Source organism: Pseudochaenichthys georgianus, chromosome 16 (genome assembly GCF_902827115.2).
Source record: "Pseudochaenichthys georgianus chromosome 16, fPseGeo1.2, whole genome shotgun sequence".
NCBI classification, from domain to species: Eukaryota; Metazoa; Chordata; class Actinopteri; order Perciformes; family Channichthyidae; genus Pseudochaenichthys; species Pseudochaenichthys georgianus.
This window is the reverse complement of record NC_047518.2, coordinates 19,854,645-19,878,737: the sequence shown is the minus strand read 5'-3', so window position 1 is coordinate 19,878,737 and position 24,093 is coordinate 19,854,645. Positions and strand designations below refer to the sequence as shown.

Sequence of the window (24,093 nt, the reverse complement as noted above, 5' to 3'; positions counted from 1 at the left end):
CCGAATACCCCCCGTCAGCGCGAGTGAGTGATACATTGTGCACTCGACGGATAATAATGGATTATGACGGAAATGTTACAATCCTGTCCGTCAAAATTACTGACAACTAAAAAGTCTAAAGCCACCACTGCTTGGGAGAAAGAAACGATGTGATATTTTGGCCCATTTTCGCTACAATGAGGCGGAGAAAAAAAGCGAATGCATTGTTTTATCAGAAGGGAAGCAATGTGGCCATAACACAGCTGGTAAAAACACCACAAACCTGACCAGATACTCTCTGCAAAGCTGCTTTCTTAATCATTCAACCTGTGTTTTTCATCAAATAAGGACAAGATAATCTTATTTATTTATATACGAAAATGACAAATTATTGGTTTTGGCTAGACTAGTTTGACTGAAATGTTCTATATAATCAGATGACTAAAAAAGACTCAACAGTTTTCATTGACAAAAAGTAGACTAAAATAATTAGTTTTCTTTGACTAAAATAAGACTAAAATGCTCAGACTTTTAGTCGACTAAATCTTGACTAAAATGTTTACTGTTTTAGTCGACTAAAATAAGACTAAAATGCTCAGACTTTTAGTCGACTAAAACTTGACTAAATAAAAACAGGATGAAGGTGACTAAATATGACTAAAACTAAAAAGGAAATTTAACACAGGACTAAGACTAAAACTAAATAAAAAAATAGCTGACGAAATTAACACTACTTGCCACCCCAGCTGCCACCCCAGTTGGCAGCTTTGTTTTGAAAAGAAGTTGTGGCTCATCGGACATTTATGAGAGAAAATCTCTAATGTCCGAGTGCAAGTGAATGCAGCACAAGATGCGAGTCTTGTAACCCCTCCCCCGGCCCTGGAACGAGCGTGGAAATATGATTGGCGGCGATTTCATTTGAACGGGGGACAGCGCAAAACGAGAAGCATTTTGGATCCAAGTAGACGGAAGGAATGAGGTATTTGCGGTCAGTGGCGGCGCCAGGGTATGGTTGGGGTAGGCTACAGCCATACCAAGAAATGGCTTAGCCCCACCATGAAAAATGATGTTAAGGTAAACAAAATAAAGTCCGCCAACTCGCGCAGAGTAAATTGCACAGACAGCAGTTAGTAAGATTGATTTCAGTAGCCACTTGTCTGGAAATACCGAAGACTAGAAACGGTTTTGAAAACTTTTGTCACGTAGTGATCGTCTTCTCAATAGAACATCTTTGATAATGTCTTCTGGCCAATCAGAATCACGATAACGGCGTGGTGTTGTTGCAGGAAGTCCCGACGGAGAATACTTTTGCGGTAGTACATCTCTATATACATCGATACAACATTACGTGTTGATAGAAATCAACACGTAATGAAATAAGACCCCACGGTTTGATGATTGATAGGTGTGTGGGCTGTCTTTCATGTTGACACACAGAACAATGGGGGCTATCAACCCTTATCCACAATGTAAAGTAATTCACACAGCCTCTTCCCTCTTCAGTGAGGAGCAGCAGGTTCAGCTTTCAGAACAAAGTAACAACAAATTAAATACCATTCATTTTTTTAAATATGTCGTGGAGTAATAGATTTATTTATTTTTCTTCTCAAGAGAGTACCAGAATGTGTATTTTATGTTAGTATTTCAAAAAATCTCCTGGGGGAGAATCCCCCCAGACCCCCCTGCAGGGGTTGGGTTTTCAGCATGTCAACTCTTTCACTTGTGGGGAAATTGCAGGATTGGCTCCAGGTCGCCCTTTTTATTTACTACAAGACAAATGTGCCTTTTTATTTCATACAGTTCAATTTGGATTGAGACAGGGAAATAATCTAAACCTCACGCGTGGCGTTTCACTGTCAAGGGGAGCGTGTATGTAATTACATTGCAAATACTGACTTGAGCCCCACCACTGTATGGGTTAGCCCTACCATAGATTACCCAACAAAAATACTCTGGAGCCACCGTTTGCGGTCTACAATGATAGAGAAGAGCCTGTCAAGTTTGGCTGTACTCAGCATTGAATCAAAACGCACCATAGCTTTAAATCGTTTGTGAGGCGTTTTGCTGATCAAGATGGTAATCGCCACATTCAGCTGTTATAGGCATGCCAACTTGATGCTCTGCTCACGGATGAGTCGATGAGAATAACAAACTGTTAAGATGATGACCTTACGTGTGTATAATATTTTTCTTCTTTGTGGGGTTCTGCCCCCAAAAAACACTTTCAAGTCCTGAGAAAGTCAAATAAGACTGTGTGTAAAACTTCACTGCCCAGCCAAAAAAAAGTAACCACTTTGATTTAACTAAGCCAGTAGGTAAGGACTTTCCACTGGATCATAACTGCAGAGATGTTTATGTTTTAGCTGAATACACGTTTTTTAACCCTAATTGATGCAGTTAGTCACTTCTTTAATGTTTGTTCTTTCTGATGTAAAGTCAAGGTTGTAACTGTTTGCAATGAAGTTGTGGGGCGCTGAACTGTTCTTTTGATTCTTTTGATATATGATAGTAATTACTTGTCTTTCAAATTTGAAGGAGGGTGAGCAAGCATCTTGAGGAACATTCATCATTAACTCCTCCAAAAAATATAGTTTATTTAATAATAACACTGAATATGTGAATCATAACAGTGATTGACAGCTGATAGGAATAATATGATTGTTAATATTATCATATTCATACAGACAAACATCGATGAGACAGTTAATTAATGTACTTATTGCAGCAGTCTACATAGATTTGGTACCCCTGCTGGTCTAAGAGTGAAACCAACTCATTCAGTTAAAATTCATTAAATGATGTGTGCCACCTTATATATTTATATTTAAGGCTTTACTGGATGTGCCACAATAATGTCACCTAATGTTATTGAGTTAAAATATTAATATTGTGGCTTTCCAAGTTAACATTGATTGATATGACTGCGATTAAATCAGCATATACTTCTGCCAGGGGATGCCACCCCATGAATATTTTTTTCTAGATCCGCCCCTGCGTGGCGCTCATTAAAAGTGCCAAAACGCCACTATGAGACAAAACACAAAATGTTTGACCAAACATTCCCTCTCAAGTCAGAACTGAGGTCACAAAAAATAAATATCGTTCCAGGGCAGGCTAACCGAGGCTAACCAATGAGCACCTGCATGTGTGTATGAGAATGGCCCTGACACAATTTCAGCCCAGATTTAAACTCCTGGCAGGACAAGCTCGAGCTCAATTCTCACACTGAACAAAACAAAGTGAGTGAGGGACTGCAATATAAGAGGGAAAGAAAGAGAAACTTTAAAACTGTTCAATTGTTATGATGTGTAAAGACTGATATTGTTCTATAATCGGCTGAAACTGTTACTGTAAGTCATGATGTGAAACGGTTAACAAAGAAAAAGAGAAACTCAAGCTGCTGCTACACTTTTTTTTAAGATGCACACATTTTCCAAAGCTATTTTATTTATTTTCTCTATTTTATTTTTAAATGAGAGGAACATTACACATATCCACAGTATTTTACTGTATATATGTATAGTTCAATGTTAATTGACAATACATATTGTTGTTTTTGAATTGCACTTTCTTTATTTGATTGGCAGTCAGTTCTTGATTACATGCAGACGTTGATAAAGCTACAGGCTACTTCAATATATATCACAGTAATTCATGAAGCAAGTTAGGCATTTTGAAGCTCCGGACCTTTGCATGGGGAGATTTTTTCTAACTGGACCTCGTTGAATTTTAGTTGAATAACTCTGGTTTAGAGTGTCAAATTAAGTTTGAATTTGATCACGCAGAGACATTATAGCGCAGATTTCCAAAAAATAATCTGTATTTATGTCACATGGTGACAATTTGTGATACAAGGAAATTCTGAGATATACACTGAACAAAAATATAAATGCAACACTTTTGTTTTTGCTCCCATTTTTCATGAGATGAACTCAAAGATCTAAAACATTTTCTATAAACACAAAATAACCATTTCTCTCAAATATTGTTCACAAATCTGAAAAAATCTGTGATAGTGAGCACTTCTCCTTTGCCGAGATAATCCATCCCACCTCACAGGTGTAGCATATCAAGATGCTGATTAGACAGCATGATTATTGCACAGGTGTGCCTTAGGCTGGCCACAATAAAAGGCCACTCTAAAATGTTCAGTTTTATCACACAGCACAATGCCACAGATGTCGCAAGTTTTGAGGGAGCATGCAATTGGCATGCTGACAGCATGCCAATTTCTGAAATCGCATTTTATTGATGGCATTGTGAATGCACAGAGATACCGTGACGAGATCCTGAGGCCCATTGTTGTGCCATTCATCCACGACCATCACCTGATGTTGCAGCATGATAATGCACGGCCCCATGTTGCAAGGATCTGTACACAATTCCTGGAGGCTGAAAACATCCCAGTTCTTGCATGGCCAGCATACTCACCGGACATGTCACCCATTGAACATGTTTGGGATGCTCTGGATCGGCGTATACGACAGCGTGTTCCAGTTCCTGCCAATATCCAGCAACTTCGCACAGCCATTGAAGAGGAGTGGACCAACATTCCACAGGCCACAATCAACAACCTGATCAACTCTATGCGAAGGAGATGTGTTGCACTGCGTGAGGCAAATGGTGGTCACACCAGATACTGACTGGTTTTCGGACCCCCCCAGACCCCCCAATAAAGTAAAACTGCACGTTTCAGAGTGGCCTTTTATTGTCGCCAGCCTAAGGCACACCTGTGCAATAATCATGCGGTCTAATCAGCATCTTGATATGCCACACCTGTGAGGTGGGATGGATTATCTCGGCTCACTATCACAGATTTTTTCAGATTTGTGAACAATATTTGAGAGAAATGGTTATTTTGTGTAAATAGAAAATGTTTTAGATCTTTGAGTTCATCTCATGAAAAATGGGAGCAAAAACAAAAGTGTTGCATTTATATTTTTGTTCAGTGTAAATATGAATGGTAAGCAGCTGGTGGAAAAGCCAAATTATGTTCTTTTACAATGAGGCCTTAGATCAGGATGGTTAGATTTAAACTGATATTGGAAGTTGATTTTGATTTACTTTTGGACAATAAAATGGTCAACAGTGAGAGTAACAGACAATTGTTGAATCATTGCTTAGGTTAACCTTCACATACTTCCTTAGCCTGGTTTTGACACTGAAAATCATTATGGGAAAAAACACACCCAATATGGGGATAGCTACACTGCATCCTCTCACATTGCTTTTTGCACCTTTTCACTGTATTCCTATTTACTAAGAGTAAGAGAGAGAGAGTCCTCAGGGAGCATGTGGTGTTGTGGTAAGAAGCACCATGTCTCCAACCATCTGCTGGGTTACTCTGAGATAAATAACAACCTCACACTAAGAGCTCGCTCTTTTTGTTTCTCATCTGACACTGTCTTGCACAGAGTCATCCTATCATTCCTGCAACAACAACTTTTCTCTTACAAAAACACATACTCCGCACACAATCCTCTCAGCTGCACACAAACAACACACCAAACACGAAATAAGTCCATGTGGAGGTCGGATGTTTACTAGCAATGCTCAGATTTCAACATTTGTAGAAATGATTGTGAATCATTCCTTGATGGTGTTAACTTATTTAAATGTATATGATAAGCATCTCAACAAGCTCTCCACCTTATATGCTTCTTTAAAGTGGACCTATCATGCTATATTGGAAAAATATATTGTAGGACCATACCTAAAAACCATGACCATAAAAAACATGTCTGTGAAGTTTTTTGCTTAAAATAGCAAACAGTTCACCCATTGTAGCCATGCCTCATACTGCTCAAACCCCTCTTTTGCAGCCCTGTTAGAGAAACGCGGATCTTGGGTCCTTAGCTTGAAAAAAAAGAAAGAAGAGGAGGAGGAGCTAATGCCTGATCAGAATTCTACCGGAGATAAAGTTAAATTCTGCTGTGATAAAACGCCATCTTGTTCTAAACCACATCAAAGATTATTTCTGAAACAGTATGGAGCTCAACTGCTTTTTCTCTTGCAGGTTTATCACAAGTAGTGATGGCGAGATGAAGCCTTATGAAGCTTTCCAGCCAATTGGTTCGCAAAAGGGTTCATCTCATGAGGCTTCATCATGGGCTTCATTTGAACACAAACCCCCTGTTGGTCAAAGTGTGTAAAACAGGCAGATTGGACATCTCAACAGTGTGCTCTATCTCATACCGAGTTCCCAATGAGTAAAGCCTTAGAATAACTCTAAACAACGAACATAAAATCATATTTTCATGTTAACAATATTGTTTTTATCCCAGTTGATTGTGATTGAAAAGCCTAAGGAGGCCGGTGAACATTGCAAAGAGGGATTTGTATTCCTTAATTCGATTTACACACTGCATCTATTGCACGTCTGTCCATCCTGGGAGAGGGATCCCTCCTCTGTTGCTCTCCCTGAGGTTTCTCCCATTTTCTCCCTTTAAACTGTGGGTTTTCTCGGGAAGTTTTTCCTTGTACAATGTGAGGGTCTAAGGATAGAGGGTGTCGTTTTTTCTCATACTGATATTCTGAACAATCTGTGCTGTTGTATTTGCTGTAAAGTGTCTCTACTGTAGGCTATTTTTATTATATGTACAGCACTTTGGCTCAACCAAAAATCGTTTATAAATGTGCTATATAAATAAAACTTGATTTGATTTAATAATATTCATAATAAACTTAACCATGTTGTAGCCTGAGAAAGGCTAAACCATATCAAAGAATACATTTATTAACTACATTATCTCATTTAGCTGTAGCTTTTATAAACAACAAGAAAGACGTATTTTTCAGTCGTTGAACCAGGGACCCTGCGGTCATGAGTCAACTGCTTTCCAGCTGAGCCACAGCACACACACTAAAGCTCCCTGAAAACACTGCAAGATATGTATTCCTGTATGTATTGATGTTTTTATTCCTACATTTATTTATGCTTGTATCTATTTATAGGCTACTTATGACATGTTCCGACCTCTATATAAGTGAGGGTCTGAGCTCTTTTGATTCCATCGTGTCACCGGGCCCGGGTACAGGAGGGGGGTTATATGGTTCTTATTATACATCCACGGGTATTATGAGCGTTGTGGTTCAACGGCTCAACCGATCTGAATCGCTTCCTGAAGCAGTCACGTGGTATCGACAGGCAGCGAGGCTTCGTTTGTCATCGATGACGTCACTGGCCCAAAACGATACAAGCCTCAATACAAGCTTCACAAAAAGCTTCGGGGATTACTCGACACACGCTCCGAAGCCTCGGCGCAATACGTAACATCACTAATCACAAGGTGAGTTCCTTTTTTTATTTCCTGCTTTTTAAAAACACATGTGCTCTACAGTACAGGTTAGCACTGAGTGTTAGCGAGGCTTGCTTATGTAAACAAAGACGAGATTACGTCCAAAACACGTCAGGCATTGTTTCTGATGGCAATTTTCTGTGGGTCCGCCGCCGATTTGACGTCATATCGGCAGCAAATCTGTATCCGCTCGTTGTACACCCGTTTTTAAAAGATTTGGGTACGGAGGAAAAGAGAGAGGGTTTTATTTTCTGACGCTGCGTGAGTTCCCCGGCACACCGGGGACACATATTTATGTATAAAAGACATCAAAAAGTGCATTTTGCATGATAGGTCCCCTTTAAGCAAACAACTTTAGAGTCCTAAATGTGGAAAATGGAACAGAAATATATAAAATGGGTTTTCTGCTTACTATTAAGATATTGTCTTAAGACAGGGTGCTTTCTTCACAGTTTGAGCTGCATGACAAACAGATTAAACAAATTAACATTTTAGTAGTTGGGGTAGCAACCTGACCGAGAAATATAAGGAAGAGATACTGTATTTAATTTAAATAGCTTGATTAGGCGTGATTAAAGTATTAAATGTTTAGTCGGGGTTAGTAAACAGTAGAAAGCAGTTGCTGTGTTAACTTCTTTGATACATCTGTTATTTAGTCATTCTCTCTTTCAAACGCTCACACCAGGGTTCGTAATGTTGGAACAATGTGAAGACGAACGGTCTGTCAAAATAAGTTACAGGAGCAGGAAAAGTGCTTTGGACCTAGCTGCATATAATCTTCCTGCCAGTAACAGCTTCAATTCATTACATCCAAATCAATCAAATATAATTATTCATAACGCTATCGTATTGACAATGAAAATGCAATTTGCTTTTTAATTTGATATAAACTTCACTGCTCATAGACCAAATAGAGACAAAATGATTCTCTCTGCTCTTGGCCTGAGCTGTCTTTTACTTGGTAACTCAATAATAAATGTGTGTGCTATTCAAGGTTGAATGCCAGCAGTCAGTTTCAACAGCACAACAAACCAATAATTACAGCTTTTTTGTGGGGCAAACTAGATCTCATGCAAGTACAGTATGAGTCAATATGAGTCAGTGCACCTTTGTGTATCCCTCATGATAAAGTGTGTTATGATTTTCAAAAATGTTTCAGCTGTGAAAACAAGTGTGCCAGGTCATTTATCAAAAGAGAATACTTTTGTATACTTGACTTCTTAAGAGTACTACTCTTGATGATGAATTTTTCTCAAAAGCAAGACTTGAATACAAAAAATATATTGAAGACAAATATGTAGTTGGAATACACACTTCTTAGAACAATCTTTACATTATATAACTACATAGCTTTGAAAAACATTTATGGTATTAATTATTCTGAGTTACTTTCTCTCTGCGTTATTCTGAGTTTCCATTTGCCCCATCTTATGAATTACACTGCTAACATTAGAGACTTACAATGGCCTCTCTCTAAACACTATCATTTGTGTATCTTTCCTAGGAGTGTATTTGTTCCTACTTCACAGCAACAGACCTTTTGATTTCAAACACCAGCTGCTTTCACTTTTGTATATCACGAAAATCATGTATGTGTGGCTTTGTGGCATGTTTGGGCTTCTCACCTCTCCAGATGACAGGACATTGTTCATGTACTCGAGGAAGGATTCCTCTTTGATTTCGTTGTCAGTAAAGAGGAAGCTGATGCCTTTGCCCTGTTGGCCAGCTGTTCTGTACAAACCCTTCAGGTCGTCCATCAGGTTGGCTGTGTTGTATGAGCTGGCAAAGAACAGAATGCATCAAATAAATGAAGAGTGAAAGTGGATTATCAATGTATGGAATTAATCGCATGACTCATTGGTGACAAACTGCATCAATAGAATGTAATAGAGTAACAGATTTAAAATGACAATATTTAAAAGCAGGGATTGTTTTTACTTGAAATCAACGTAAAAGTTAGATTTCAGAGAATCAAATTGTGTCTGCACGAGAAACAGAGTATGGCCCTGCATGGAAAAGGCAACTGTGTAAAAAGAGAAGGAAACATGGTCCATGTTTTCTTCAAGTAGGGCTGCAGAGTCGAGATGGTCATTTATATTAATACCAAACACTAAAATCTGTGAGGCAGAGAGCAGATGGAAAATAAGACTGCGACAAATCAACATGGGGACTTACTGTAGGGAGAAAATCATTTGACGGTTTGGTAGAGCAAGGGAGAGTCCAGAGTGAGACACAGAACAATGAGAAAGGCTATTTGTAAGCCAAAGCAAGCAGAGAAAAATGACACAGAAAAAGCAAAGGAGCGTTTTTCTTATTCTGATCAATGAAGTGCACTGAAGAGACTCCCATAGGAGACAATTATATTGTCTCAAAGAGAAGACACACTGGATGAGGGGCTGCAAAGATATTAAACAATAACTATTATCTTTCAGAACTTCATTTTGATTTGCAGATCCTGATTAATGAATGATGAATCTTTATCAAATGTCAGAAATGAGACAGACATTTCCGTTTGATCTCTTGACTAAACAGAACAACCTATACAATTCAACCTATTGAAAGCAAACTGATGTATTTGTTTCTATTGTATGTGCGCCTCACCGTGTGAGAGTTATCTGGAAGATCTTGTATCCAGCAATGAATGAGGCCAGTCTGGTCAGGCTCTGTTTGCCTGAACCCCCAACACCCACCAACAAGGCATTTCCTCCAGGCGTCCGGATTATCCTCGACACCTACACACACAAAAACCCATCATACACATAGAACTAGGATTAATAAAAAGGGAGAGTTTGTATGTGACAAGCTGTGAAGGAGAAAAAAAGAAGCAAGGGAGACAGAAAGACATATGGTGGGAGTGAAAGTGGGAAAGCAAACAAGTTTACAAAAATAAAAACTACACAAAATAAATTGTACATACTGTAGGTTAAACTGGAATGACTTTTTGGGGGCTTGTAGGCTGTCTGAGCATTCAATGAAAATGAACAGTGGCCAGTGACACAACTTCAATGGAAATAGTTTTGAGTTTCACTGAGTTTGACAACATAACGTTTTGTATGCATTCATGGCGTCACACACACTTTTATACTTTCTGTTCTGTTCTATAACGTAAAAAGCCTGTGATTTTCATCCTGATAATATTAAGATTTCTTCATTTTTAAAAACACACCAACGTGGGTAAATGATTAGTATATTTTGAGTACCTTGACCAGATGCATTATAGCATCCTGAAAGAAGACCATGTCCATGCCAGTACCCCTGATGCTCTCATTATAATGGCTCAGAAACATGTTAAGGCGCTCCTTTAAACTCTCAAACGATTCGATAGGCTCGTACACTTTGGGCAAATCAAAGTCTGATTCCTCCGGCTCTTCTCCTGTAAGGAAAATAAAGATTTTATTTTAAAATGATCACAAACAGCAGGCAAATTTCAGTTTTATTTGAGAGGGGACAAAAACACTGGACTGAAATGTTCCAGTGCTGTATGTTTTTGATTGATAGGTACCTGTAGCCTCAGGTGCATCTCGTAGAAAGTCAACAAAGAATCTGTTTAGTCCTTCTCCATAATCCGCTATGTTCTTGTTGTCCTCGACAAACTCCTCCTTTACAAGTTCTGCCAAAGCGTGGTCAAACCACTCCACGTCTTCAGGCATGGTAAAACGGTCAGCTATCACACGACTGCACTCGTGCTTCCACAATGCCAGCAGCACCTGGAAATGACCATTTGTGTTAATGTTCCTATTCAATAAAGTAAGCTCAAAAAGCTTTGGTTGTTGTAAGTCTCTCGAGTGTCTGCCAGTACAAGACAGCAGGATAGGTGAGTGTTGCTTATGAATTAGCTCATTCAGTTCAGATAGCATAGCCAAAATGATGAAGTAAACATTTCATTTATTGGTAATCAATACTGTCATGTATTCTGTTCTGAGTGGTCATGTCTTTTTACAACACTTGCATCTTGCAGTCTCGTGTTGAGTTACAATGTTGGTCATTCTGAAGTTGCACTTGCTATTATCCTTGCATAGGTGCATGTACACTATTAAGTATGGCAAAAGGATGTGCACTCATACTGGTCGAAAAGTTGAGTATGGAACCCTTAACAATTTATACCTAACTCTGCTAGCTTTCTAACAGTGACAATTTTCATTTCCAGTGTACCCACTGAGACAACACTACCCTGAAAAAAATGTACAAACCGCACAAGTACGAGTGTGAACAGTGCACTTAAGGATATATCCAAATTAAGAGACACAGCATAATTTTTCTGAGGTGAGTTGAAAGCCTCAGCAGGGATGTTGAACATAGTTGCTATGACCCTTGGCAGCGGTAGATGATATATTTCATTGCATTATATTATTCAGTGAGGCCACAAAACATTAGGCAATGTTGCCACCTCAGCAAGAATCGAGCTTGCAATGCTAGAATTGTTTATTCTTCCCTACCAAAAGACAATTATCTTTCTCAATTCCTACATTAGCTGTACCATATAATGAGGGGTTTCATCATTCTCTGTAAGTGCCTTTACACTACTGCAGTCTATAATACATGTATCTACATTTACACACTCACATGCAATAAGGCTAGTGGGAGGAATAATATGACAGCACTGCAGAAACCTGTTTAAAACTAATCTATCTAATCTAAGGCTGGTATATGTGGAGTATTAATCATACAGTATATACTTTGTGTATGTATCACACACAATACGTACTTAGCAGTAGGGCTCATGGTGCAGTGAGGGGCTTAACTTAGGCTTATCTATAGTATTTGTATTGTCAGTTGAACTTTTAATGTTAGATACTATATATTATCTTAATCTTATTAGCTGTGTAACTTTCCCTAATTATATGACATTTTAGATTTAAAAAAAACAAAAACGTATGTTTTAAACTTCTTACCTGAACAGAGTTGACCACCTCAGGGTTGGTATAAAGCATGCCTTGCCAAATTCTGGACAGATCCCTTAGGTTGAAAATGTAGTGAAACTTGGCCGGAGTTGGAAGCATCTTGACCTTGGTCAACTGCCAGAGCCGACGGGTCAGAGACACCAGACGAGGTATGGTGCTACGAACGTCATTGGCAAATCCACGACGTGCACAGAAGTGGCCGATGCCAATCACACCTACATTATAGGTGATTTGTCAGTTAAAGATGGCATTGTTACCAAGGCATGTATATTTATCAAAAGCATAAGACACAGTAGGTAATGTATGCCATTTTGTTAGTACTGTAGTATACGTTTTTTATACAAATTCCTTAATATTATTTAAATAATTCGATTCAATTCTTGCCTCAATAATGGTTCCACTGCATTCTCTTTACCCACCAAATATCTTGTCAATGGAAGTGTTGGAGGGCAGGGTACAGTTGAAGATGGAGAACTGCCTTTTCAGTCTCTGTGGGATGTCATTACGACCGCCTCCTGGATGGATCATGGCAGCTAGGAACTGAACGTCCACAATATTGGTGAACTCTCCTGGTTTCTCCAGATTGAAGAACCCGTTTTGCTCCATCAGCTGCCTGACAATCTCATTAGTCACCTATGATGAAGAGCCAAAAAGCAATGTTAAATCAAGAGTAGGATTATTTATTTATTTTATTCTTTTTTGCTGTTATCATCAGTACATGTTTTGCATCATTTAAATAGGTCAGTGAAGTGCAAAATAAAAATGTATGAATGCAATAAAAAAATGATGATAGAATGATCCTACGCGGGATTCAAAGAACAAAACTAGACTCATTAACATTAATTGAGGTAGATAGTGAAAATACACTCGTAGTTCATTTAATTAATTAAGGTTAAAATGACCCCTAACCTGGTCTCCCCATTCGTTGATTACAGGCATGTTGATGTCATCTATAAAAATGGACATTTTCTTGCCAGAAGGGGGTCCGTACGTTGTCCCCATCCTCTTATCCACATAGCTCTCTACTGTCCTCTAGTAGAGAGAAAGGGGGAGCAATGGACCAAATAGGACAAGACATATGGTTATGAAAAAGACAGCAAAAAGTGAAGGACAGATCTGGTAAGTTCCACAAAAACAAACATTGTTATAAACAGCTCAATCAATGCAACTGTGGAAGAAGAAGACTGTGGTCCATCCTCCACCCTGCACATTATTAGTCAGAGTTAACACGGGTGTAGTGCATCAACTTTAAGTTGAAAATGGCTGAAAACGAGACGTCAAGATGTATACGAATGAGGAAAGTTAACAGACAGTTCTGGTTTACCTGGAACATGAGTGGTGTGGTCGCAGAAGATAAGTTGAGACTCTTCCCAATGTGGGCCTCAGGATCATACTTTGACATGTAGCCCTTGATGATAACAGTCTTGGCTGTTCCTTGCTCTCCAATCAGCAAAACAGCCTAGCAAAAATGAAAGATGTATTGTGTCCGGTCCTCTATATGCACAGATAACATAGTAAAGTAATGAAATGTAATGTTTCATACAATGTAATATGACTTTTTATGACAAAAATTAACTACAGAAATGGCAGTTCATTATCATGTTGATCTTAAGATTTAAACTGTTGACTGAAACTATATGGCATTTGTTTCGCTATGGCATTAAATAGGACTCTTAGGTCAGAACAGACATCTCAGGAAAGAAGAAAAAACTGAAAAAGGAATAACAAAATAATCTATGTTTTTCAATTTTTAGTTTGAAGTGATTGGCTAATAATTTTTTTTACAGATCCATAAAACGCTATGTTGGGGGTTGAAGGCCGTTGCCTGTGTATCAGCCATCTTCAACGTCTACCCTTCGTAACAGCTTAACATATTAAAATAATATTTGGTTTTAGTACATATTCGGTGCACACTTTATATCCATCAGCCTCTGAAAAAACCAGATTTACCCAGTAAATGGAAATGTAAGAGCTTCCTAAATGAAATATCACCCCCACACACAGCAGCTCTTTAAAAATACACTAACATACAGACGCCCCCTAATTTCCTGTTGTGGCATTTTGAATCTGAATGACTCATTCACACATGCATCCAAACACACACAGACACACACTGTGGATGAATGCGAAGTGTTGAAGCATTTAATGGGCTTTCAAGTAGAATATCGACCACCATTTTTTAAATATGGTCTTTTAGTAGATCTCTGCTGCATCCAGCCATGCTACCATGTTATTGATCTGAAATGTGTGCAAGTGTGTCGTCTGTAATGAAGCATTATACACTCAATGGAGAACACATTCAATGGCCGCTAACCTACAAAACCCTTAAAATAAGCTATGAACACAGACATGTATGTTCTAGATGTGCCTGTTCCTCCTTTTGAGTCCCTTGAAACATACAGTAAGTCAACGTTTCAGTCGATGAACATGTATAATGCTAAATTTATACTAAAAGGTATTTTAATGGATGTAGCCATTGTTTCTGACAGGCAGTACACAGCTATACTTTCAGCAAACTCACCTTGCCCTGCTTGGCGATGGTCTGTATTAGAAAGTCTGTTCTAACATTGTCCACATTGGGCACCAAGATGGAGCTGTACTCTGGGGTGAATTCTGAAGGATAAACATACTCCTCTACTCTGGTGCTCCAGTGGACCCACTGACCTGGAAGAAGAAGAAATGGGCACAAAAAAGACAGATTAGTACAAAATATGACATGTGCAAACTGTCTTCCAATTCAAAATGAATTTCACAGTAAGTTTTGAAAAACTGACACCTACGGCAACATTTAGAACAACATGAGGCATGATGCGTCTGCTTGTCATGAAGCAGCATCAATATTTCCTGAATGTTTTTAATTTTTTTAATTTCATCTAATGTACAGGCGATAACATCTGTTAATCAATGCATGCATACCATCTGCTGTGACATGGTAGTCAAACATGGTGTTCTCGCTGTCAGGAGGAATGTCTGGCAAGTTAAGAGGGATATCATTGTTCCCTCTGAGCCAGATCTCCATCTTCCTCCGGTCATCCAGTTCAAGTAATGCTCCAGTGCTCCACATTAGGGCAAAGACGTACAGCCGCTCCAGGTGCTCTCTGGAAATCTCGCCACACTGCTCCTGGAGAGTAACAGTCAATTTAGATCAAGGACTTTGTTAAAGCATCCACATTAACCTTCTACTGAAGTTTATTTTATAGAGAAAAGTATGACCCTGATGAGTTCCATCTATTACAGTATGTAACAAAGTGCACAAAACATCTGACATGGTCATAATAGATGCTTAAAAAAAGTTGCACAGACCCTCAAATAATGTATTGAATCCACAGTGTTCTCATCTACAGAGAAATTATGCCACTTAACCATTTGAGTGTGTATTAATTCGTCTAATTATTACTCATCAACAGTACTACTGTTGTGTTGACAGTTGCCTACCCAATGACCTTTAAAACGAACACGATAAAAAGACGAATCTATTATTATGCATAGTGGGCACAAGTAGGACTCATATAGCTCCAGCAGTGTTGTCTGTATGACTATAAAAAGTTTCACTTAGATTGGACTGTGCAAAAGAGTTATATATTTTTAATTGAATCCCTTCTCTTTGCATTAACGAGCTACCATCTGTTTAAACTTCACAACCTGATGTAATTAAAGTATATGATGGATTACAGATCCAACAATAAGTGTTTTTCTAATATCATTCAACAGTTTTGTCTTTTCCTAAGAACAGCAAATGATTCAAAATGTCTTATCTATTTGAATTCTCCCTTTCATACCAGCAATCATTTTCTTTAGAGCGTAGGATGTACCTCGATCATTAGAAGATGCAGTACAGTCGGTCCCATGGATGGGAATTCAGAACAGCTGTAACCTTACCTTTTGTGGTATGAGTCCCTGCAGCATGTTGATGCACTGCATGATGACAAAGGCCTCCAGCATGTCCATCTTAAACTCTAGTGACTGCACACTAAAGCGGTAGAGCTCAGCAAAGGAGGAGGAGAACAGTTCTCTCAGCACCTCTGCTTCCTGGGGGACACGTTTTTTCAACCAGCCCTGAAAGAGAGAAAAACAATCACATCATTGTAGTCAAGAGGACGTAAATAACATTAGTCTCACACAACAGTGTGTAGGTCCTGTTAAAAAGCCCAGCTTGTGTGATGTTTGTTCTTAGATGCAGCAGAAATGTCAAGTCCTCTAAATTAAGACAACTGATTACAATGTATCTTGCTGTATGAATAGTCAGATCCAACTCTAGGTTAAACAGAGTTTTTAATATGGTGATTATGATATGTATTGCATTCGTTAAAGCCATATTTTAAACACACAATACATGAATAGGCATATTATATATCCCTGGGGTGCATCGACTAGCCAAATGTGTCCCAGATCTAGTTTTGATCTAGTCATGTTGCTTTCATAATATGTTATATACCGTAACGTAAGAACCACAATTGAATATTTCTGTGTAGGAAACAACAGATTATATTTAAACAGTTAACTCACCTCCAGTATGGGGCTCCAGTTGAGCACGGAAGAGCTCATGAACACCATGCCATTGCGTGAGACAGTGGCTGGGGAGGCATTGTCAATGTTATGTGGCTCGAAAACCACTTTACAGTTGGGTGCCATGGGTATACGGTCTCCATTTGCCAGTGTGAGTGTTCTGTTGTCGTCCAAAACTGAGTTTAGGTTCTCAATCCAGATTGCATCAACTGGTCCATCCAGGACGATCCAGATGTGCTCACCTGAGACAGAAAATAGTGTTTTGGTTTATCTACATGGATATGAATGTAAAAGGATTCCTGGTCCGTGCTTTCACCTTAATGTACCATTTACAGGATGAAAGGCATCTGAAAATGCTTTTAGTTCACAGAAAAGGTGGCACCAGAATTATTAGTAAAATAGAAGATTGAAAATAGACTTCCTCTTCTAAAGTAAGAAACAAGAAATCACAATATGGATACTGCCTATTTTCACTAAGTATTTAATTTCTCCTAAGATATTTCACTCAGGAGACAAAACCTTTAATAGTCTACTTTCTAAGCTGGATTCCTGTCTGCTCAACAACATACAGTATGAAATGCATCCAAAATGCACGATAACTTTAACTGAGTACATCAGATGCATATTTTGCAAACATAAAAGCAAGCACACATAATGTATACGCATACCAATCCATACATACATTTTTAATGAAGTGTTAGAACTGAGCAGGAAGATAAAACAGCCGTGTGTGCTGCTTTGAACTATAGACACAGTGAGGTCCCATGATAATTAAACTTCTCTGCAACGTAATAACATTCTGGTTTCACTAAGGAAAAGAAAAAAACTCATTATTTGAGAAATAATGTCTTAAATCAGGGGATCCCTGTTTTGTTTTCCCTATCACTCTTATGTTAACTCGACAGACAGGGGGCTGTTATGGAACCATATTTTCTCATTTGCCAGTTAAACAGTTACTGTAGCTTTTGTTGAGTTTCCTACGAACCACACCTGTGGTACCTGAAGATATTTGGGTCAATCCTAGAGCATGCATATTCATTATTTGGTGTCTGCCAATTTGAAATTGATCACCAAACAAATACAAAAATTAGATATTCTCAAAGTTACGTAAAATATGATTTCATTTACACGTGTTAGTAGTCTCTGCAATAAATGCTTATTTCCAAGTGTTTTTCATCAAAGTAGTATATTATTTGTTAATGTCAGCAGAGCTCACCTTCAAGTAGGCAACCACCTTTGAGTAAGCAGCCTTACCTTTCTTTGCTTTCAGGGTTTTCCTCCAAAGTGTAGAAAAGATGCCGTCAGTCCAGTCATTGGTCGCCACATCTAATCGACCAAACATCTGAGGAGCTGTGATGGCTTTCGGGTTCATGCGCATTTCTTTGTGAGGCTGACCACACTCTAGGAGTGAGAAAAGACATTGACAGAAACATTCATTGATGTACAGCACTTTGTTCAACTCTGTTGTTTTTAAATGTGCTATAGAAATCAAATGGATTGGATTCACTTATTAACATTCGTAAGTATATCTTACACCTCAAATATATTAAAACTAAAATATGCATACAAAATAAATACTTATAAACAACTTGTGAGGTTGTGACTGTCACAGAAAAACCTGTTCAATGCCTGCCAGTTATCTTGTTTGTATCTCTTGCACTAAAACCTACCTGTCATTGCTTTCATCAATGTGTGTATGCAAGTTGTCTTTCCAGCCCCACTTGGCCCCAGGGCCATCATGCCATGACGGACCCTCTGAGTCTCAAACAGCTGGATGACCTTCAGCTTCCAGGGAGGATGTATGATCAGACCTGCGTCCTCAACCTGTCGGAGCATAATAACAGTGTACAAATATTTACCAGTTGAACATGGATGAATGAAGGCACATACTTCACGTCTTTGGCCTCTTTAATGGTAAGTGACCCATTCGTATTTCTTTGGGTGCTATATCTGGACGCATTTAAAAGTGACATGAAATACTGTATACAGCTGTCTAACAGTCCATTAGTCTTTTGGCTGATTAAAGCCATCCTCCTCATTTCTCTCTCTAAACTCTGTTTACCTTTGTCTGTGTCCTTTCTGCCATTTCTCTCTCCCAGGCATACATACACAAACTCATCCCTCACCCCTCCCCTACCTGTAAGTCGATGGCAGCCTCTAGTTCTGGATAGCCTGCTTTATCAAGTTGGATACCAGGGAAAAGGTCCTCGATCAGGCTCAGGAAGAGCGGCTCATCCTCATCAATCTAACAAACAAAAACATGCAGATAGACATAAACGTGCAGAAAACACTGAGTATCACTCGTGTGAAATCTATCTTTGATCCTCTGGTGAGTCTATCTTCAATTTTTGCAAAACAGATGATCTATTAGAGGTTCTATTGTATTCTATGCTATTCTAGACTGACCAGCTTTGATAAGTTCATGTCCCTGAGGACCCTCATGACGATGGTGGACTCTGTGTCACTGGGGTTGGCTCGCTTGGCTGCTCCCAGTGTTCGCAGCACTGAAAGGATGTTCCGTAGGCCAAAGTCATAGTGCACCTGGACAATCCCAGGAAACAATTTAGATGTCATTCATCAGGATATGTTTCAAACCTGAATAACAAGCATTTTAAATTATTGTAATAATCTTAAAATAATTGCAAATGTAAATATTAAAAAGATTATATGTTTGAAATCAGAAATGTTGCACTTTTCAAAAAAAATGTATAACATGAGCAATACTGGAGAAAAAAAAGTCAAATGTTGATTTTATTTGCGAAAACATGTTTTTTTCGCACTCATGGTTTTACCTGTTTGGAGAGTTGTTCCTCACACAGCTTGTACAGAGTGAAGAACTTGCGGGCCAGCTCCATGTTGTCTATAAACCCACAACTGGCCAGTTTTACCCTTATGATGATCTGACGGTCAGGAACCATCATGGCCACAGAGCGGAAGTTGATCTTCAGGTTCTCAGGAAGCTCCTGGCGACCGGCATAACCTGGGTTCTGATTATACAGGAGAAAAAATATGAGTTTGAAATGGGGTAAACACTATAACCATATTTGTGAGAACATTTATCATTGCATATTGAACAAATCATTTTACAGGATATTATACAGAAGAACGTACAGCAGGTGTATGCAGTTTGTGTAATTTACAGCATAGGCAAGGCAAGGCAATGCAATTTTATTTATATAGCACTTTTCAGCACGTGGCGATTCAAAGTGCTTTACAGATTAAAAGCAAACGACATTTAAGAACAAATACAGCACAAATACATTATGTAATGTACTCGTGAAAAAAACTACACAGCATCTTAAGTTAATACTAGAACATCATTAACGTTCATAGCGAACACTATCATTCAGTTAGTTAAATCCCTATGGCCAGAGCTTAGGCTCTCCTCTACACAGAGCCTGCCTTTGATCACACATGTGCACGCACACGGTAAAGACAGAAGCGAGAATAATCTCTGACCCCTCTGCCCACATGAGGCAACTAATGCTCTGTTTTCCATTGAATGACTTGCCTTGGGATAACTGTGCCAACAAGATACATTGATCAAACTATTACTGTATGATAAAGAACACTGGATAATATCATTTAAAAGAAGCAGATCTTTGTGTTTTATGTTGTACAAATGGTGATATAAGACATGGGACAGGTTTCAGTTTATCATTAAATCTATCAAACTGTATTATCTGCGATACATTGCATGCTCTCCAAATGCATTCTGAATTAAATGTATTCCACAGCTGTAAAACCAGCAACGGAAATAAAAGATCCTGAGTATCAGTAGAACATTAATAGCAGTTTATTTCGATTTGTTATCATTTCTTTACAAGAGAATAGTAGTGTTGTGTCACTGACCATAGTAAGGAAGATGCCAAACTCGGGGCTCATTTCCACAGTGTCTCCATCAGTGAAGACAAAGTTTTTGCGACGTTCCTTTTTGCAGGTGAGAACTATTGCGATCTGCTGGGCTGCCACCGACAAAACTGGGAGGTCGATGCGGTTGAACTCGTCAAAGCAGCCCCACGAACCAGACTGAGCCAAACCTGGATATCAGACACATGCGAAAGATCCAAAATATTAAAATATAATCAACTGTCTCTTTGTTTTCCTCATCACTCATCCCAAACCACCAATCCCTTTTAAAGAAATCCATCCCTATATCCTTTATGGTTCTGATTTTTTTGCCATAAAATGTTTGCACCAATTTTCCTTGTGACTCTTACCTTTGAATATTCTTCCCAAGCCTCTGAAGTCCATCTGGTCAGAACAGTTGAAGACCACAACATACTTTCCAAGACAGCGGCCCATGTCCTTTGTGGTCTCTGTCTTACCTAATAAAATGAGGTGCAACATTATGCTATGGAATTATTAACTGACTAAAGCTCTCTGTTGGAGCAGCAATGTGTTCAGGCATTATAATATTTAAAAGGTGGAATAAAGAATAAACATAATTAAATAAAAACAAGAAACAGCAAATATAAACATATCTAGTAGAAATGACATATATAACAAATAATACACAATATAAAGTATTCTGGATAAATTAAAATGTGCTATAAAAGACCAACATACTTAAGCAACAAAAACATAGACTTATTATACTACAGGAGCAGAAACATGTATGTTAGGGACAATCTCCCACAATTGTGACATGTACTGCATGCTCAAGTCTTACCTGTTCCTGCAGGACCAGCAGGGGCCCCCCCCATACTCATACCGAGAGCCTGGGCGAGGGTAATGTAGCACCTGACCAAACAGACAGGAGAAAAGTTTCATAGACATAGTAAGGTTGGAACTAGGGTAGGCAATTAATACGCTTTAAATGCGCTTTACTCCATAACAATATAAAACAAATCAACTGTGATGAGGATGAGTTTATGAGGATAAAAAATGTCTTTCTGGTTTCTCCGAATTTGCCTGTACAAGTTTTACAAATGTGCTTCCTCACAAGGTCGTTTATATCTTCTCTCGAATGTTATTTATCACAGAATAAAACAAATATGATTTGATTCTTCAAAGAGAGGTTGGAGGTCAGACACAGCTAGAGAATTCTGCCCAATAAGCTGGTAAGGATTCAGTACCTTGCTCAAGGACACTTCACTCGAGAGAATAACCTGACCCCGGACACTGTTTTCTCTTTTTACAGCATGGCTGGACTCGATAAAACTGGGCTCGCAAGAAATGATGCATCTTTCAGTAGAACAACTTAGACCACTGTAACATCAATTATCTCCCACTGATTTTGTTGTAGTTTTGCTTTCATGTGATACCAAGTCTACCTTTACCACTTTGTGTCTATTATATTACATGTCCTTCATGCATTTTGCCACCTCATCCCGTTTGGAAGAGTAAAGACAAAGGTTGGAGAATGAAAAGCAGCACAGCACAAACTAACCAAAGAAGATACTGTTTCAAGAAGGGATAGAAAGCAGTGAGAAAATCCGGGCGGTCATTGCGCCTTTAGCCATAAGTCCAGCGTGGCACTTCTTTAGACAGCTGCTGTCTTCTGGTAGCTCTCCCCCTGCTGCTGTCTCCTCTCATCTCTTTCTCCTTGTCTCTGCTTGTTCTCTCATTTCCCTCTCTGTTTCTGTTAGTGCGTCAGTAACTGTAGCTGGGATTCCGCCTCCCTCACACTCTGAGACTCCTCCTCTCTCTATGCCAGTGACAGAGTTTGTGACCACTGTGGAAGATTGCCAACTCCTCCAGTCTCATTTGTTCTCTTCTCTGTCCCCTGTCCCCCGTCTCCCTAATTCCAGTAACTAGTCAGCCATAAAAAACTGTAACCCAATAGAAATTGACTGATGATATGATGAAACTGTTTACTATATCCCAAATAAAAGCGAGTGAAGTTACCTATATGTTAGAGAAGTAACTCTTTGAAGAGTGAGGTGGACTTTTCAAAAATGGTTGTGGACTGGGTGGATGTCTTTAGATCGATGTTGAGGGCATTCCAGGTGGTAGGGAGGCCACAGTTTAAAGGCTCATATAAGGAATTGATTGTACTCTGTCTTGGCAGTTGCCATATTTAGAGAAAGTAAGAAATACCTTTTTTTTCTCCTTGCAGGAGTTATTATTAAGGATTTATTTCAGGATGATTTTGTTCAGAATGAAAAAAACTGGCCAATCGCTATGTAAAGGATTCAGGATTCTTGAGATTGTCCATTTCAAGAAAGTAAAAAAAAAATTCAAATGCAGCCCCCCCCCCCCTAATTTCACTATCAGTAATGTGCGGGGGGAAGGTGTTCCAAAAGCTTTAGACAGCTTTTAACCAACCTTAATTGGAACCATTACTACCCTGACAAAACATACACACTTGGTTGGTTCTAAAACTATGATTATGTGTGTCTTTTATCATTTTGCAATATTTGCTGCTACATATGTACCATCGATCGTGTTTTTATGAGAGTGTTTGTGTGTGAACTGTGTTTTCTACCTGTCAGTCAACGGGGTGATGACAAGCCTTTCAGTGCAGCCCAAGAATTCATTCTGGTAGACAGTGGCCACATCTGTGATGTTAATGATCATCTTTTCGGAGTCCTCATTGAAGTAGAAACGACACTGCTTCAGCCACTCAAAGTCACTGGGGCTTTTGACATGGAGCCGGCACTGCAGAGAGAAAGGGAAGGGAGTAAAGTATGAAGAAGTGACAAAGAGAAGAGGCATGAAAAGATGAGGGAGAAGTGGGAAGCAAGTTAAAAGGATGGAGAGAACGGGGAGAGTGAAGAGGGCAAGTCAAGAATAGAAAATTGAAGGGCACCATTCAGGGAGTGATGAAAGGGGGGGATAAAAGCAGGAAGAAAGAGGGTAGGATAGTTGAAAGGAAAGGATGCATGAGGAGGCATGAGGTTAAAAGGAGGTTATATTTAAAAAGGGGGAAGGGCAGGTAGTGGGAAGGATAAAATAAAAGAGGTTAGAGGTCATGAGATGATATTGAGTTGAAAGGAAGGGAAAGGAGAGGTGAGATGGATGCGAGGAAAGAAGCAAGTCAAGGAGACGGGTAAGAAAATAGTACATGGAGTGAACAGAGAATAGGATAGGAGAGGGTTAACGGTACGTCCACTCGGTTCCGTCGCGTTGAAGCTTGCCGGTGGGCGTGTCTGGCGCGCGACCAACAACCAATCACATTCATCTCCTTCCCGGACACACAAGCACGCGGTTTGATTGGCTAGCGCTTGTACTGGCATATGATTTGATTGGCAGGCGCTTCCGTCGACGCTTGAAAAGTTGAACTTTTCTCAACTTTCGAAGCGAGCAACGGAGGCAAAGCGACGTGACGTCACCCCATTCAAAGTGAATGGGAAGCGTCTCCGTTGAAGCACGTGACGGAACCGTGTGGACGCGACGTACCGTAACAGTTAAGCCTGGAGGAAAATAAATCGTTACAGGTACAAGGGGATTATATAATAAAATAC

The 24,093-nt window shown here is 39.2% G+C and overlaps 1 protein-coding gene across 1 annotated transcript in view; it reads right to left on the bottom strand.

Moving 5' to 3' along the window:
• dnah5 (dynein, axonemal, heavy chain 5) overlaps positions 1-24,093 on the bottom strand; it is a 143,143-nt gene that overhangs the window by 85,610 nt on the left and 33,440 nt on the right. Inside the window, 21 exon segments of the mRNA XM_034102114.2 lie at positions 8,903-9,056; positions 9,879-10,009; positions 10,478-10,650; positions 10,780-10,984; positions 12,170-12,393; positions 12,598-12,811; positions 13,088-13,210; positions 13,503-13,637; positions 14,700-14,842; positions 15,095-15,299; positions 16,058-16,234; positions 16,685-16,926; positions 17,939-18,085; positions 18,355-18,508; positions 18,822-18,929; positions 19,091-19,225; positions 19,477-19,671; positions 20,537-20,724; positions 20,905-21,012; positions 21,357-21,427; positions 23,115-23,287. Of these exon segments, the coding sequence (XP_033958005.1) occupies positions 8,903-9,056; positions 9,879-10,009; positions 10,478-10,650; positions 10,780-10,984; positions 12,170-12,393; positions 12,598-12,811; positions 13,088-13,210; positions 13,503-13,637; positions 14,700-14,842; positions 15,095-15,299; positions 16,058-16,234; positions 16,685-16,926; positions 17,939-18,085; positions 18,355-18,508; positions 18,822-18,929; positions 19,091-19,225; positions 19,477-19,671; positions 20,537-20,724; positions 20,905-21,012; positions 21,357-21,427; positions 23,115-23,287 (3,405 nt within the window).